General features: G+C 47.2%; 1 protein-coding gene across 1 annotated transcript in view; it reads right to left on the bottom strand.

Annotated features, from left to right (window-relative positions):
• DNHD1 (dynein heavy chain domain 1) overlaps positions 1-13,275 on the bottom strand; it is a 792,986-nt gene that overhangs the window by 400,059 nt on the left and 379,652 nt on the right. The window contains exon 21 of the mRNA XM_029601740.1: positions 11,316-11,413. Within this exon, the coding sequence (XP_029457600.1) occupies positions 11,316-11,413 (98 nt within the window). The remainder of the gene's footprint in view (positions 1-11,315; positions 11,414-13,275) is intronic.

Here is a 13,275-nt window from a genome sequence, read left to right as displayed (position 1 = left end):
AGTTCCACAGATGGTTTTCAAGGGTGATGAGTCAGATGAACTGAACCAAATCACTGTGAACCTGGAAGATGTAGTAGGCCAGATTGACAAACTAAAGAGTAGCAAATCACCTGGACCAGATGGTATGCATCCTAGCATTCTGAAGTAACTAAAAAAATGAAATTTCAGATCTGTTAGTTAACATTTGTAACCTATCATTAAAATCATCCATTGTACCTGAAGACTGGAGTGTGGCCAATGTAACACCAATATTTAAAAAGGGCTCCAGGGAAACTATAGACCAGTGAGCCTGACTTCAGTGCTGGTTAAAATAGTAGAAACTATTGTAAAGATCAAAATCACAGAGCATATAAGAACATAAGAACATAAGAAATTGCCATCCTGGGTCAGACCAAGGGTCCATCAAGCCCAGCATCCCGTTTCCAACAGAGGCCAAAATCAGGCCAAAAGAACCTGGCAAGTACCCAAACACTAAGAAGATCCCATGCTACTGATGCAATTAATAGCAGTGGCTATTTCCTAAGTAAAATTGATTAATAGATATTAATGGTCTTCTCCTCCAAGAACTTATCCAAACCTTTTTTGAACCCAGCTACACTAACTGCACTAGAAAGACATGGTTTAATGAAACACAATCAACATGGATTTACCCAAGGGAAGTCTTGCCTCAAAAATCTGCTTCATTTTTTTTGAAGGGGTTAATAAACATATGGATAAAGGTGAACCAGTAGATGAAGTGTATTTGGATTTCCAGAAGGCATTTGACAAAGTCCCTTATGAGAGGCTTCTAAGAAAACTAAAAAGTCATGAGATAGGCGGTGATGTCCTTTTACGGATTACAAACTGGTTAAAAGACAGGAGAGTAGGATTAAATGGTCAATTTTCTCAATGGAAAAGGGTAAACAGTGGAGTGCCTCAGGGATCTGTACTTGGATCGGTGCTTTTCAATATATATATATAAATGATCTGGAAAAAATACGACGAGTGAGGTTATCAAATATGCAGATGACACAAAATTATGCAGACTAGTTCAATCTCCAGTGGATTGTGATACATTACAGGAGGACCTTGCAAGACTGGAAGATTGGGCTTCGAAATGGCAGATAAAATTAAATGGGTAGAAGTGCAAGGTGATGCATATAGGGAAAATTAACCCTAGCTGTAGTTACACAATTTAATTTCTGTCTTAGGAGTTACCACCCAGGAAAGAGAGCTAGGCATCATAATAGAGAATACACTGAAATCATTGATTCTGTGGGCTGTGGCAGTCAAAAAAGCAAAGATAATGTTAGGAATTATTAGAAAGAGAATGGCAAATAAAACAGAGGATATCATAATGCCCCTGTATTGCTCAACGGTTAGACTGTATGCAATACTGTATGCAATTCTGGTTGCCACTGTTGCGATCCTGCCCGCGAGGAGCGTGGGCAGGCTCTTACCTTCTCGCAGCCAGTCGGGCTGCTGACGCTGCTGCTTTTTTCTCCCTGAATCAGCTGGGGCCGTCCCCACAGCTGTTGCCATGCGGCCGGCTCCTCTGCTCCTGTTTCTGCCTTCCCCCGACGTGCTGCTGCGATCCCGGGACCTTCTGCCAGCAGGGAGGCTGTCCTTCCCAGTGCCTGCTTCAGCCCGGGTCCTCACCCGGCAGGGAACCGTCCCTGCTGGTGCCTGCAACCTCTCACAGCTCCCTGCAGCCAGCACTTCTCTCTTCTGCCTTGCAGCGTGGAGCAGTGCCTGCAGCCTGCTACAGCCCCCTGCTTCCCCTGCAGCTAGCCTTACCTCTCTCTGCTTCTTCCTGCTTCAGTCCTTGCGGCTGGGAGCTGCTCCAGCGACCTGCCTTCACCCAGCTCCAGTCCAGGGCTGCTCCACGGCTTCCTTGGGCCCTCCACGTGGCTGAGGACGCCACCAGCTTCCAGCTCTTCTCTCCAGCTTCCTAGGGTGCGGGCGCGCGCCTCTCTGCTCCTCTTCAAGGGCCAGCCAGGTGTGGCCCCCTGCTGACCCCTCCCTGGGCGTTGTCCACCTCAGCTCTACTAAAGAGCTCCGCGTTCAGTCTGTCTTTGCCTTCGCAAGGAGTTGGTCGCTCCTGAGATCCTCGTTCCAGGAGCTGCCTTGTGTTCCAGCCTTCTGCAAGGTCCTGTGTTTCTTGTTACCTGTTGGAGCTCCTCGTCCAGTCCTGATGTCTGCCTGCCGTTCCAGTCCCAAGGTCTGTCTCCTGTTCCAGTCCTGATGTTACCTACTGTTCCAGTTCCATGTTGCAGCCCTGAGGTGTGACTCCTGTTCCAGTATCCGTGTTCCAGTCCTGAGGTCTGTCTTAATCCTTGTTCCTGATCCTGATGCTTTAACCTGCCTTGAGCTGCCAGGAGTGCAACAACCTGCTTCTTCCCTGTGCTCTCCCACTCTCAGCGTGGTCCGCAACCAGCCTTCCTCGGCTGAGTAGGGCTCGCATGGGACAGGGTGGTCCGCGACTCAGTCCCACGGGTAGTCTGAGTAGGGCGCCCTGAGGGACTGTGCCCATGTCTTCCTTCAGCCCTCGTTCCTGAGTCCACCTCTGTGCATCCAGTACCTCGTCCTGAGTCCACGTCTGTTCCTGAGTCCACGTCTATGCATCCTGCACCTTGTTCCTGAGTCCACGTCTAAGCCTGAATCCACGTCATTCATGAGTCTCGTCTGAATCCATGTTCCAGTCTTCGCTGCCCTGGCCTCCATCTGGCCTGCCGCTTCGTGCCATACCCTGCGGCAGGTCCGAAAGGGCTGGGAACGGTCGGAGGACTGTTCACAAGACCAACATTGCGTTGTTGGGTCTTCCGAAGCGTACAGGTCCGGAGGAGGGCCTGTCTTCCGGTCATCACTCCAGCCTTGCTCCCGTCCAGCCCATGCTCGGGCATGCCACGTGTCCCGCGGCACCTCTTCAGAGTTCCTCTGGGGTCGAGCCGTGGCCAAAGGACACACATCTCCCAGGAGTGTGATCGTTCTCCTAGCGCTCCCCAACAGCCACATCTCAAAAAAGATATAATTCCACTGGAGAAAGTGCATGGAATGGTTCCCCTATGAGGAAAGGCTAAAAAGCTTAGGGCTGTTCAGTTTGGGAAAGAGATGACTGAGGGAGGATATGATAGAAGTCTACAAAATCATGAAAATTCTTGATTCTACTGTTTTACACCAATTTACTGCATTTATTGACTCAAACGATGTCCTTGATCAATACCAATTTGGATTTCATAAGTACCATAGCACCAAAACCCTTTCACTATCCAGCTTTGACACAATCAGGTGAGGTTTTGATCATGGAACATCATTTGTTCTTGTACTCTTGGATTTTTCTGCAGGTAGAAAGCTTAAATCCAGAACCTCCAGGGTGGCATTCTCTGAAATGCTCCCTGTTCCACGCGCAGGTCACCAGAGGCAGGCAGAGCTCCGGAGTCTCAATGTGTGGATGAGACGATGGTGCAAGGAAGAGGGATTCAGTTTTGTTAGGAACTGGGGAACATTTTGGGGAAGGGGGAGTCTCTTCCGAAGGGATGGGCTCCACCTTAACCAGGGTGGAACCAGACTGCTGGCTCTAACCTTTAAAAAGGAGATAGAGCAGCTTTTAAACTAGAACAAAGGGGAAAGCCGACAGTCGCTCAGCAGCGCATGGTTCGGAGAGAGGTATCTTTAAAGGATACTAATGATGCATTAGAATTAGGGCATCCCGACAGTGAGGTTCCAATAATTAGAAAAGTAGTCCAAGTGCCTGTAACTAAAAACTCACCTGAGCTAAAAAATTCTAACTTATCCCTATCAATTAAAAAGCAGAATGAAAATACAAACAAAAAACAAACTTTGACATGTTTGTATGCTAATGCCAGAAGTCTAAGAAGTAAGATGGGAGAATTAGAATGTATAGCAGTAAATGATGACATAGACTTAATTGGCATCTCAGAGACATGGTGGAAAGAGGATAACCAATGGGACAGTAGACTCCATAGGCAAGACTCCATATCCTCTCTAATTCCGCCTTAAGATGCATACCTTGTTATCTAATATCTTGTTGATTCTGATTCACTAAGTATTCATCCTAATTATAAACTTGTGAATTTCAGATTTATTAAGTATTTATCATTTCCCGTTCGAAAGGATTATTTATATATTTAACTATGTTGTACATTGCATTTTTGTTATTGTTTGCACTGGGCAAGTTCTTAGCCTTGGTTCCTTAAGCAGTTGTCTTTCACATTGTTCCATGTAACGCTCTTACGCAAAGTTTTGTTCTCTGTAAACCGGAGTGATTTGTAGTTTTGTACAGGAATATCGGTATTAGGGATGTGAATCGTTTTTTGACGATTTAAAATATCGTCCGATATATTTTAAATCGTCAAAAATCGTTAGAGCCACGATACAATAACAATTCCCCTGATTTATCGTCAAAAAATCGTAAATCGGGGGAAGGGGGAGGGGAAGGGGGAGGGCGGGAAAACCAGCACACTAAAACAACCCTAAAACCCACCCCGACCCTTTAAAATAAATCCCCCACCCTCCCGAACCCCCCCAAAATGCCTTAAATTACCTGGGGTCCAGAGGAAGGGTCCCGGTGTGATCTTTTACTCTCGGACCTCCGGTGCTTGTAGAAATGGCGCCGGCGCTACCTTTGGTTTTTCCGTACGGAAAAACGATTCGCATGCAGGAAGTCGTTCCCAGACCCCCGCTGGACTTTTGGCAAGTCTTGTGGGGGTCAGGAGGCCCCCCCAAGCTGGCCAAAAGTTCCTGGGGGTCCAGCGGGGGTCCGGGAGCGATCTCCTACGCTTCTGACCTCGGGGGACAAAAAACAAAATGGCGCCGGCGCTACCTTTGACCTGTCATATGACAAGGCAAAGGTAGCGCCGGCACCATTTCTACAAGCACCGGAGGTCCGAGAGTAAAAGATCACACCGGGACCCTTCCTCTGTAGTAGGCTGGTGCTTGCCACGGCATACCGCCCGGGATCATCGAAGGTCTATCGAAACAGAGCCACAAACCGAGACAGTTCCCTTAGCAGGGAGTCAGAGCATTCCCACAGGGGGAAGCCCAAGCCAGCACCTTCCCTTCGAGATGGGATAAGATGAAGGTAACTTTAGTCAATTCGTCCTGAAAGTGGGAGGGCTGCAGAACGAATTGCATATAGCATTGGTTAAGGAACCATCTGCAGAGTTAGAAGTCACTGTTGAAGCACGGGGGGGCACTGGTAAGGACAACAAGGCTCAAGGCATCAATGGAGATGGCTGTGAATGAGGAGGAGCCGGAGTAGAAACTGGATTATTAGTGAGGGCATCAAGCTGGGCATGGAGACGATCCATGGAGGAGGCCAATGCCTCAAGAAACTGCTGCTGTTCTTATACCTTGGATGCCAGGCCTGGGATGGTCTGGAGGGCACGTGGCTCCACCGAGTCCATGGCTTTTGCAACCTGTTGCATTGGAGGTGGACCCTTGGGCCAAGGTGGGGTTGACGCAACCCTAGGTAAGGACTGCGGGTCCCCACCATCGGCAGGTGGAGTGGGCTGTTAGGCAGAGGCTGCTGGAGTTTCACCAATACCAGCCCTCGTTCCCCATGGGTTGAGCCTTTGGGTGCCGGGGCCGGCAGGACGTAGGTGGGCCTCGATATAGAATAGCAAGAGAAGTTGGTTCTGGCCAGAGACAGCAGGCAAGGGATAGTGCAGTCCTACTCTGGACTGCGTAAGGTTCTGGAAACAGGCAGACTGAGGGCGCTCGAGCAAAAGTAGGCTGAAGCCTGGTAAGTCCATGTCCAGGGAGTAGGCAGATGAGGCATCCAATGGTAGGCATGAGTCAGGGCTGGCGGCAATCCAGGAGTTGTGGCAAGCAATGTTGAGGTGTGATCACGGAGATAGTCAATAGCGTAGTCAATCGAAGCTGAGGTCTGATCACGGAGATATTCAATAACGTAGTCGGACAAAGCGAAGGTCAGGGTCTGGAGATAGGTAATACGTGGCCAGGCGAAGCGGAGGTCTAGGTCTGGAGATAGGCTGTAGTGTAGTCAGGCGAAGTGAAGTCAAAATCCATGTAATCAATCCGAAGCATAGGCAGGGCAGGAACAAGGAATATAAGAACATAAAAACATAAGAAATTGCTATGCTGGGTCAGATCAAGGGTCCATCAAGCGCAGCATCCTGTTTCCAAAAGAGGCCAAACCAGGCCACAAGAACCTGGCAAGTACCCAAACACTAAGAAGATTCCATGCTACTGATGCTATTAATAGCAGTGGCTATTCCCTAAGTAAACTCGAATAAAAGCAGTTAATGGACTTTTCCTTCAAGAACTTATCATAAGAACATAAGAAATTGCCATGTTGGGTCAGACCAAGGGTCCATCAAGCCCAGCATCCTGTTTCCAACAGAGGCCAAAACTAGGCCACAAGAACCTGGCAATTACCCAAACACTAAGAAGAACCCATGCTACTGATGCAATTAATAGCAGTGGCTATTCCCTAAGTATAATTGATTAAAAGCCATTAATGGACTTCTCCTCCAAGAACTTATCCAAACCTTTTTTGAACCCAGCTACACTAACTGCACTAACCACCTTCTCTGGCAACAAATTCCAGAGCTTTATTGTGCGTTGAGTGAAAAAGAATTTTCTCCGATTAGTCTTAAATGTGTTACTTGCTTACTTCATGGAATACCCCCTAGTCCTTCTATTATTCGAAAGTGTAAATAACCGAGTCACATCTACTCGTTCAAGACCTCTCATGATCTTAAAGACCTCTATCATATCCCCCCTCAGCCATCTCTTCTCCAAGCTGAACAGCCCTAACCTCTTCAGCCTTTCCTCATAGGGGAGCTGTTCCATCCCATTTATCATTTTGGTTGCCCTTCTCTGTACCTTCTCCATCACAACTATATCTTTTTTGAGATGCGGCGACCAGTATTCAAGGTGCGGTCTCACCATGGAGTGATACAGAGGCATTATGACATTTTCCGATCTAGTAACCATTCCCTTCCTAATAATTCCTAACATTCTATTTGCTTTTTTGACTACTGCAGCACACTGAGCCGATGATTTTAAAGTATTATCCACTATGATGCCTAGATATTTTTCCTGGGTGGTAGCTCCTAATATGGAACCTAACATCGTGTAACTACAGCAAGGATTATTTTTCCCTATATGCAACACCTTGAACTTGTCCACATTAAATTTCATCTGCCATTTGGATGCCCAATCTTCCAGTCTTGCAAGGTCCTCCTGTAATGTATCACAGTCTGCTTGTGATTTAACTACTCTGAATAATTTTGTATCATCCGCAAATTTGATAACCTCACTCGTCGTATTCCTTTCCAGATCATTTATATATATATTGAAAAGCACCGGTTCAAATACAGATCCCTGAGGCACTCCACTGTTTACCCTTTTCCACTGAGAAAATTGACCATTTAATCCTCCTCTCTGTTTCCTGTCTTTTAACCAGTTTGTAATCCACAAAAGGACATCGCCTCCTATCCCATGACTTTTTAGTTTTCGTAGAAGCCTCTAATGAGGGACTTTGTCAAACGCCTTCTGAAAATCCAAATACACTACATCTACTGGTTCACCTTTATCCACATGTTTATTAACCCCTTCAAAAAAATGAAGCAGATTTGTTAGGCAAGACTTCCCTTGGGTAAATCCATGTTGACTGTGTCCCATTAAATCATGTCTTTCTATATGCTCTACGATTTTGATCTTGAGAATAGTTTCCACTATTTTTCCCGGCATTGAAGTCAGGCTCACTGGTCTATAGTTACCTGGATCGCCCCTGGAGCCTTTTTTAAATATTGGGGTTACAATGGCCACCCTCCAATCTTCAGGTACAATGGATGAACCCAGCTACTCTGCACTAACCACATCCTCTGGCAACAAATTCCAGAGCTTAATAGTGCGTTGAGTGAAAAAGAATTGTCTCCGATTAGTCTTAAATGTGCTACTTGCTAACTACATGGAGTGCCCTCTAGTTCTTCTATTATCTGAAAGAGTAAATAACTGATTCACATCTACTCGTTCAAAACCTCTCATGATTTTAAAGACCTCTATCATATCCCCAGGAACAACGAGGATCAGGAACGTAGAGTAGAGATGAATCTTGTAGTAGCAACGGGTACTCGAGCAGCGAGAAGACCTGTTGCAAAGGCAACACTATGGAGCGGGGCATGAGCTTAAATACTATGAAGAGGTTGACGTCATTCCGCCACAGTCCCTACATAAGGATCAGCGATGCACGCGTGCGCGCCTAGGGAGGTGTGCAGCACGGGTAGTGGCGTCTCTCCTCAGGCCACGCAGAGAGGCCCAATGAGCTGTAGCAGCAGTACCATGAAATGCCGTTTTCTTGTTTACTTTTCACTAGCTCCCTGTTCCTTTTCTCTCCCCTATGTTTATTTCAATCTGCTAATTTCTCTGTTCTCCCTTCACGCCTGCTATCCCTATTTGCAATATTTGTGAATTGACATTAACTAATGGAATAGGCCTGTAGCAGGTTAATTGCTTATTATCTCTCCTGCTTTGTTATTGAATTAGAATATGCATTTGTTCTTAATAGTTAAAGGAGTTATATTAGGCACTCCTGAAATCCGTTATTTATGTAAAGCCTGTTGCTCTCATTTTTTACTTCCTGTAAAGCCTGTTGTATGTAAAGCCTGTTGCTAATTTATTGTTTACTGTAAACTGAGGTGATGTATATCTTTACGTGCCGCGGTATATAAAAATCACTAAATAAATAAATAAATAAATACATACATACATACATACATACATACATACCAGGAACCCTGAGAACTGTGGCAGAACCAGAGGTACCGGGGGAGGCCCGAGGTCGAAGTTGGTGGCCCATCACCGCTAGCGAGGAGGAACCAGAGGCTGGAGTCCTTGTGGAAAGGTGAGGGGGCCATGCCGCGGGTCTGCAGTGGACGGCACACATAACAGCCAGGACCCCTGGGATGATGCGAGCAAGAGCAGTCCAGGGATCACCAACCCCTCACTCGCACGGCTCCACCTGAGGGATGATCCACAAAGGTCCTTAACACCTCAGGGAGCTCCAGAAGATCATTCGTCTCTAATTTTTTTTTTAATTACTCTAACCAGACTGCAGTTTTGTACCTCTAGCATCTGCTGGAGACAGAGAAATACTGAGGGACTGCATGTGGCATTCTTGGTTATGTAGCAGTGCCTCAAAGTTTTTGTTCTCTGCCTCGATCTTCTTTCTGGTAGGGATGCAAAATTCACTTGTTTGGACTAATCTGGGGTATGAACAGGAATGGCTTTTGAAAATTGCTACAATTGATGAGGAGCGCTAGGAGAGTGGTCCCCCTTACCAAGAGATGTGTGTTCTTGGGCCATGGCTTGACCCCAGAGAAACTCCGAATACGTGCCGCAGTAGGCGAGGCATGCCCGAGCATGGGCTGGACAGGAGCGAGGCTGGACTGAAGACTGGAGATTCTGACCCTCTTCCGGACCTGCACGCTTCAGAAGACCAACAACGCAATGATGGTCTTATGAACAGTCCTCCGACCGTTCCAAGCCCTTTCGGACCTGCCGCATGGTACGGCAAGAAGCGGCAGGCCGGATGGAGTTCAGGGCAGCGAAGACCGGAACATGGAGATTCAGTCGAGACTCAGGGACGAGGTACTTGGATGCACAGAAGTAGACTCAGGTACAGACGTAGACTCAGGAACCAGGTACTTGGATGCACAGACGAGACTACGGGGTATATGGACAGTGGCATGATCTCTCAGGGCGCCCTAATCAGCCAGTACTACTGGTCTGGTCACGGACCACCCTGTCCTACAACTGTGGGAGCGGGACCAGCGCAGGAAGGAACGAGGTACTAGGCTTTCAGAAGACTCAGGAACAAGGAACAAGGCTTGCATCATGAAGCACCCTACTCAGCCCACCCGTGGGGCTGGTCGCGGACCATGACATGGCTTGCCGCGGCATACCAAGCGTACAGAAGACTCAGGAACGAGGAACCAGCGGTTCAGGAAAGCAAGACAGGATCGCGGACTTCAGGATCAGGAGAAGCAATATCAGAGCTGGGTCACGAACATCAGGAACAAACATCTGGACTGGAACACAGATACTGGATCGGGAGACAGACCTTAGGGCTGGAACACGGACATCTGGAACAGCAGGTGAACATCAGAACTGGAACGTAGACAATAAGATAAGACGAGGAGCTCCAACGAAGAACAGGAAACACAGGACCTTGAAGAAGTGCTGGAACAGGGACGAATCCTGGAGTGAAGGACAGCAGGATCCCAGGAGTGACCAACTCCCTGCAAAGGCAAAGCTGGAATGGACGCCGAGCCCTTTTGTAGGGCTGAAGAGGACAACACCCAGGGAGGGGTCAGTAGAGGGCCACACCTGGCTGTCCATTGAAAAACAGACAAGAGGCGCGTGCCCGCGCCTAAGGAAGCTGGAGAGAAGAGAAGCAGGATCCGCTGGTGGCGTCCTTGGCCACGCGGAGGGCCCGAGGACGCAAGGCAGGTAGCGGAGCAGCCCTGCCATGGAGCTGAAGGCTGGAAGGCTGCAGGAGCGGCTCCATGTCGCGAAGGCTGAAGCTGGAAGGACAGGAAGAGAAGAAGGGCTGGCTGCGGGAAGAGCAGGGAGCTGAAGGTGGCTGCAGGCTCCGGCAGGGATGGCCTCCCTGCCGGCTGAAGACCCCGGGAGCGATGCAGAGCGTCGGGGAAGATCCGGGACGGCAGGGGAGGTCCCAGCCACAAAGGAGAGCCCTCGTCGGCCCAACCCTGCCGCGCAAGACTGGAGGCAGCTGGGGAAGAGCCCGGCGACGGTGGCATGCTTGCCGCGAAGGTAGAGGCGTCCACAGCCCGACTGGCCGCGAGAGGTAAGGAGCCTGCCCACGCTCCTCGCGGGCAGGACCGCAACAACAATAGCATGTTGTATTTACATGTGGAACACCTTTGAAAATTCACCTCTTGGTGCATAAATGGACTTTTGAAAATTGCCACAATATATGCCTCCTTTATGTGTGTAAATCCTTTTGAAAATGACCCCCTAGTATCTAAGAAGAGAAGAGGGCCTGGCAGACAGAACCATGTATTCAGGGGATTTACTATTTATTTATTTAGGATTTTTATATACCGACCTTCTTGTAAAAAATTACAAATCAAAATTTAAAGCAACTCATTCATGAATGAGAAAAGACTTAAGGTAGTGTGCGAGACAGAGGCAGCGCAGGATCTCCTGCGCATGTTGGGCAAAGCTGTAAGGATACTCCATACATTGGTCACCCCCTGTATGGCTATTATCCTGCTTGTCACTGGAGAACAGAACTAAAGATAAGTGGCAAGCATAAAACTCACTAGTTCTGGATGAGGCAAAGAGATCTTCATCTCATGAAGCACTTTAGTCAGGAAAATCCACTTCTGTTGAAAAGTAACCCAGAAATCCAAAAGGAAACCTGTGGGAATAAGAGGATTAGATGAACATTACTTGAATACAAGGACAGTAATTCAGTCACTGAACTGATCTTCAAGGGGGTAAGAAAGTAGAAAAAAACAAAACTGGAGATGAGAGAGATAGGGAAAGTCAGAGAGAGCAGTGATCACATGTAAGTTTCTGCTAGGATTTTATAAACTGCACAGCTTATATAACGCCACGCACTTCTACTTCAACTGTATGCATGTATATTTGTAATGCAGAAGCATGCATACATTCTGTACCCTTTTCATATATTTATGCACATATATTTTATGCCTGAAATAAACCTGAGTTATACAAAGAGGCAAGTATTTGAGAAAGAATGTGCATACACAGCTTACGAAAATATTTACTTATTTATTTATTTATTACTTTTATATACCGATGTTCCTGTATAGTATACACATCGCACCGGTTTACAAAGAACTTAACTGTCGCCGAGGGCGGATACTTATGTGTGCTTGCTAACACCAGCTCGACAACACCGCTCCCAGTTCACGCAGACAGGTGCAACTTCACTTCCGTAATGTAAGAAGCAAGTGTAAAGCACACACATACCTCTTACAAACAGCAACTTCCAAACCCCTCTCCCCAGTCAGTCTACTTTTCCCCTCTTAACATTTACAAATAGAAACAGAAATGATGGCAGAAAAAGACCAAATGATCGATCCAGACTGCCCAGCAAGCTCCATGTGATAACCCATAAAATTGCGGCTAGCACTATTTTTCGCTGGTTGATGAGCTTTCATGAAAATTCAGACAGTGCTGCTGGATGTGCTTTGCTTATGTACTTAGCCATAGAAGAGGCCCTAAGCTTTTTCCAGTATCCCAGACTGTAGAAGTCGGGGCCCTAGGTTGTCATCTGAATCCAAGTCCTCTTTTTCATCTCTGCTGTCTAAGCAGGGAGCAGTCTTGCAGTTGCACACAAAGCATCGAGGCTTATTGGTAAAGGGTAGTAATTTCTTTGCCTTCTGCTAAGGGTAGCAACTGCCACATCAGCAAGTTACCACCCTATGCGCTTTTCTCATGTCCATCCTCTAGCCTTCAGGGATCCACAGTGTTTATCCCACGCCCCTTTGAATTCTTTGACTGTTTTTGTCTTCACCACTTCCTCCGGAAGAGCATTCCAGGCATCCACCACCCTCTCCGGGAAGAAAGATTTCCTCATGTTGGTTCTGAGTCATCCCCCCTGGATTTTCAATTGTAACCCCTAGTTCTATTGCTTTGTTTTGAACAGAAAAGGTTCAAAATTCGTGCATCATTAAAACCTTTCAGGTATCTGAAGGTCTGTATCATATCTCCCCTGCAAATCCTCTCTTTCAGGGTGTACAAATTCATATCCTTCAGCCTCTCCTCAAGGGACTTCCAATGCTGACCCCACACCATTTTGCTCACCCTTCTCTAGACCGCCTCCATCCTGTCTCTGTCACTTTTGAGATATGGACTCCAAAACTGAACACAGTACTCTAGGTGAGACCTCACCAAGGACCTGTATAAATTGATTATCACCTCCTTTTTCTTATTGGTTATTCCTCTCTCTATGCAGTCCAGCATTCTTTTGGTTTAGCTATCACTTTGTCATATTGCTTCCCCATCTTCAGCTCATCAGACACTATTACCCCATGCATATCAGTCTTTAATGCCCCATCACATATAGCTCTTTTGGATTACCACACCCCAGACGCATGACTCTGCACTTATTGACATTGAATCCCAGCTGCCATATCTTAGACCACTGTTCAAGCTTCCTTAAATCACATCTCATTCTCTCTACTCCTTCAGTTCTTGGAGGAGAAATCCATTAACTGCTATTAATCAAGTTGACTTAGGGAATGGCCTCTG

The sequence above is a fragment of the Rhinatrema bivittatum genome, chromosome 5 (assembly GCF_901001135.1).
Source record: "Rhinatrema bivittatum chromosome 5, aRhiBiv1.1, whole genome shotgun sequence".
Lineage (NCBI taxonomy): Eukaryota > Metazoa > Chordata > Amphibia > Gymnophiona > Rhinatrematidae > Rhinatrema > Rhinatrema bivittatum.
The sequence above is the reverse complement of the archived record's forward strand: the minus strand, read 5'-3'. Positions and strand labels throughout refer to the sequence as shown.